This window comes from Monopterus albus, unplaced genomic scaffold, assembly GCF_001952655.1.
Source record: "Monopterus albus unplaced genomic scaffold, M_albus_1.0 scaffold93.1, whole genome shotgun sequence".
Lineage (NCBI taxonomy): Eukaryota > Metazoa > Chordata > Actinopteri > Synbranchiformes > Synbranchidae > Monopterus > Monopterus albus.
In genome coordinates this window covers 1,574,783-1,578,960 of record NW_018127973.1, presented here as the reverse complement: position 1 = coordinate 1,578,960, position 4,178 = coordinate 1,574,783, and the positions used below count along the sequence as shown (strand labels likewise).

The window sequence follows — 4,178 nt, the reverse complement described above, 5'->3', positions numbered from 1 at the left end:
ACACACACACACACACACTTCATTCACCTCTTTCTCCTTCTTCTCTGTTAATTTTTATAGCCTTTTGTTGCTATGTTTCACATACCTAATGTATACATGCTTTTCCCTTTTGTCTCTGCTTAAATTCGGTAGTAAGGGAGTTGATGCAACAGCCGATTGCACTGATACTGTATATTATTCATAATTTAGATTAAACTCACTCTAACGGCATCCACACAACCAGTCCCTGTAGACGATATCAGCCTGTGTCCATGGCCACATAAAAGTTGCTTTTTATGAAAAGACAAAAAAGGAATGAGAGAGGTTCAAGTAACAGACGGACAGTGAATGAATGAGTGAACAGTGTGATAAGTCGGGCATTTGGTTTCTCCTCACTTCTCCCAGCATGATGCTTGCCATTGGCTAGAACTCAATTATATCCATGGGCTCACTTGTATTTGTCTGGTGCTCAGCTCAGAATGTAAGCTCTCGTGTTGTTTACAGACTGTATAACATGAACTGATTGACCCCTTTTGTGTAAGGCTTTCACTATGTTTACTGTTTCTCACAAATAGCACAATATTATCGATTATTGTAACACTTGTACACACACACACACACACACACACACACACACACACACACACACACTATACTGTATGCTGTATTTCACCAACCTGTCAGACCTACAGTAGGCATTTGTAGACAGGGTTCATTATACTCACATTAATCAGTGAATAACTTACTAGTAATGTGGGTTAATCTGACTTTCCCATCATGTCTGGATTAGTGTGTAATGAGACAACTGAACTAAACTATATGTAATAAAAGTAGTATCTCCCATTAAGATAATCTTTATTATCACTGTACACAGATGTGCAGTGCATTCCCTGAGCACATACGGTCACATAGTACAAGACAGGACAAACATGTTAAAACCATAAATAACATAAAATCAACTTAATAGAAAAAAATCACCCATGGGGCACAGATGGGTATCTGTCTGTGTTTCTGGGGTAGGGGGAAGGGTGGTGTTTTTTTTATTGTTTACAGTTATAAAGCCTTAAAAAAATCCTAAATTATTCAGCTCTGCTGTTATCATGTGTTTGCTAATTGCTAGTTCCTCTTTGTTTAATCTGAGAATCACTGGTATTGTTAATTAGACTTTTCCTTGTCCACTCAAATAGATTATGGCTGGATTTATACGCTATGCCACAAATTTATTTTAGATTTAATGCAGAATCATTTCTAACTTGTAGAGTGAGTAACATGGGGGAAAAGAAACATACTCACACTGCATCTTGTAGTTGGACAGTAGACTGTATGCTTATCCTTTTCCCCTTCTCATCTCTGTGCCAAGCCTCAGGAACACAGTGCCCACCTGGAATAGTCTGGCCTTGCTCCCTGGCCTGCCCTCAGGCTCTGCACTGTATGCATGAGACAAAGAAAGAGAGACAAGTGTAGGAAAACTGTGCTCTGTGTCTAGTAGTAGGAATTTGTATTCAGGGTCCCTCCTCTCACATAAAAGAATCTCTCTATGCCCTTTTTAGGTATGGAAAAGCAGGCTGCAGCTTTTCATTGCTTTTTATGTCCTGAAATGCTCTCCTGAAATAGAACTAGAAGATGTAGCTGTAAGATGTCCAGTTGTTTTTATCTTGACGTGCTTTCAAAGTCCTGTCTTTTGGATATGACTAGAGAAATGACAACAAAGCCTTTTTTGAGTTTATTCTCCATTTTCTGTCAAAGCTGCAGTCGACTTGAGGCAAATTGTAAATCCTGAAAAGAAGAGTACTTTAGTGTTTTACCTTTGTGCAGTCAGAACAAATGCTTACTTGTGAATGAGGAAGCAAATGAGCACAGTAACCTAGAGTTGTTGCATTTACATGAATTCAGCTGGTGGAGCTCAAATCCGGGGATACAGAAGCTGATTAGGTCTACCCCTGGGGGATTAATCATGTTTTCTGTCTGTCTTTTAAACAAGAAATTACTGCATATCAACCTGTTAATTAAAGATTATACATAATTTTGTGCAATACCTCTCGCTCACTGAACTGTACTAGCTACAATTGCTCTCGCAGATAGAGTGCATATGCAGTATCTTTTACACATTTGTTCAGATACACTTAAATAAAACCTCCGCTTTCCTTTTTCTGACAAAGTTATAACATGTTTGGTTGAATATATTGGGGTGTGTGTGACCTTTCTTTTGGTTAAAATGGTATTGTTGTCAGGTTTGACTACCAGACAACTACCACCTGATTTTTTTAAATGCATTTCTGTATAGTGTTGTGAGCAGCTTATTGCCCATAGCAGTCTAGAAAAAAGAGTGATTAGATAGATTGTGTTCTGCTACACACAGTCATTTCAAAAGTCCTTGAATATTTCTGGCATTGTCTATCTTCTCGTCCTTTGGAAAAAGGCATAATATGACATGTTACTCATTTTAATTTTGATTCCTTTTCATTTTTTTAGGTGGAACACTCTTTTAATTACCTGGAGATCCAGGGGATTGCATGTAACAAGCCTACACAGGTAGAGAATCTCATACATTCTCAGATTACAAAATACCACAAAATGTACTAATTCTCAGACTGCAATGTTTGAGAAATTGTTTGGGAAGTAGACCTTTTTCCTTTCTTGAGAGCTAAAGGAAACGATCTATACCACTTTCATGTCTTTATGTGGAGCTAGAGCCAGCAGGTCATTGGCTTAGCGTAAAGACTTGACCTTAAGGAAACCATTAACCTCTGTTCAGAGGGTATGACCACTGTACCCTCCCCTCTACAGCACGTAACTCTGCCTAAAACCACAAATCGTCTTCTTTAAATGGCTTCAACAAACAAGATGCATCCTAATTGATGAGCTTTTGAGGAACTGTAGGCCTTTTTCTAAACTTTGGACAGGACTGAACTTGCTGTTGCCTTGTACAGTATTTTCAGTTTTTATGCTAAATTAATCCCCAGCTAACTCGGGCTCCATAATAAGTGCACAGCCATGAGAATGTCACACTAGTTCTTTATATTGTACATAACCAGGTTAAACTAGTTTCTCTGATTGTGTACACCTTTCACTGTATCTATTGTACTCTTATACAGTGTACAATTATGCAGTTTTTATGCATTTAGAAGGTTGAAGCAGAGCATGTAAATATGTGCTCAGAGAGAGCTTGCTTTTGGCTTTTTGAGCAGAGCTGGCTAGCTGTCAAATCAGCAGGCTCTACCTACAAATTATGATAATCCATGACTCTCCACACAGTTCCTGCAGCTGAACGTCTCCCCTACTCCTTTTGAGATGTGTCAGTCGTCTTAACATCTTGAAAGGTGGTCTTCTGTTCCTACGATTATGTAAATTTTGGCCTATAGAGGAGGCACGTATGGCCTTAGATGGAATAGCTAAGTGTAACTCTGGCTGAAGCAGGTGTAGGTGGAACCACGCTGTTGTTGTGCTTCACTAATCAGTGATGTCTCCTTGTAGCTGCTGATAGAGTATGAGCGTGGCTCCTTCTCTCTGAAGCTGATCTCCACAGAGGAGGTTAATGAGGTAGTCGCTCACATAGGAAACTGTCTTCTGAGGATATGTCCTGGTCTACCGCCTAGGTGAGTTTAGCCAGTCAAGGCTCAGCTGCTTGTTTTTAAGGGACAAATCATGCAGTTATCTCATTTTACTGTATTAACATGTTTATTTTGCCTGTCACAAGTATCTCTAATCTGTGTCACTTTGAGGATGAGAGCTATAGTATACTGTATTTTATGTCCAAAAACTAAGATACGTGTATTGTAATGCAGATGTGAATCTCATTTAGTATGTTTTTGTTGAGAACAGGAAGTGTGAATATAAATGCAGATGTAAAATCAGAAACTTGTATCACCTTGCTTTGTGAACAGGACAAAGCCTTGACTGAGACTCACAGCTGATTTTAATGCTGTTAGATGTGAAGTTTTGTAGTTCAGTCAAATTTGTTTAGTCTTAATTCATATAATTGGGGTACTTAACAGTACAGTGCTTGCTTGAATTATGTCCACTGACCAGTAATTAACTGAGAAAGTATCCTGGTGCTGCCTGATTGAAAGTCATTTAAAAGCAGTGTTGCTGGTGAAACGTATCCTCCACTATGGATGAACAACAGGATGACTACATTATGCTCTCTTCTCAGTAAAGTGATGAAGAGGCTCTGCATGGAGCCTCCAGACAGGCTGACC

The 4,178-nt window shown here is 39.0% G+C and overlaps 1 protein-coding gene across 1 annotated transcript in view; it reads left to right on the top strand.

Annotated features, from left to right (window-relative positions):
• LOC109964870 (F-actin-uncapping protein LRRC16A) overlaps positions 1–4,178 on the top strand; it is a 73,617-nt gene that overhangs the window by 26,663 nt on the left and 42,776 nt on the right. The window contains exons 4-6 of the mRNA XM_020608441.1: positions 2,452–2,511; positions 3,454–3,575; positions 4,133–4,178. Of these exons, the coding sequence (XP_020464097.1) occupies positions 2,452–2,511; positions 3,454–3,575; positions 4,133–4,178 (228 nt within the window). The remainder of the gene's footprint in view (positions 1–2,451; positions 2,512–3,453; positions 3,576–4,132) is intronic.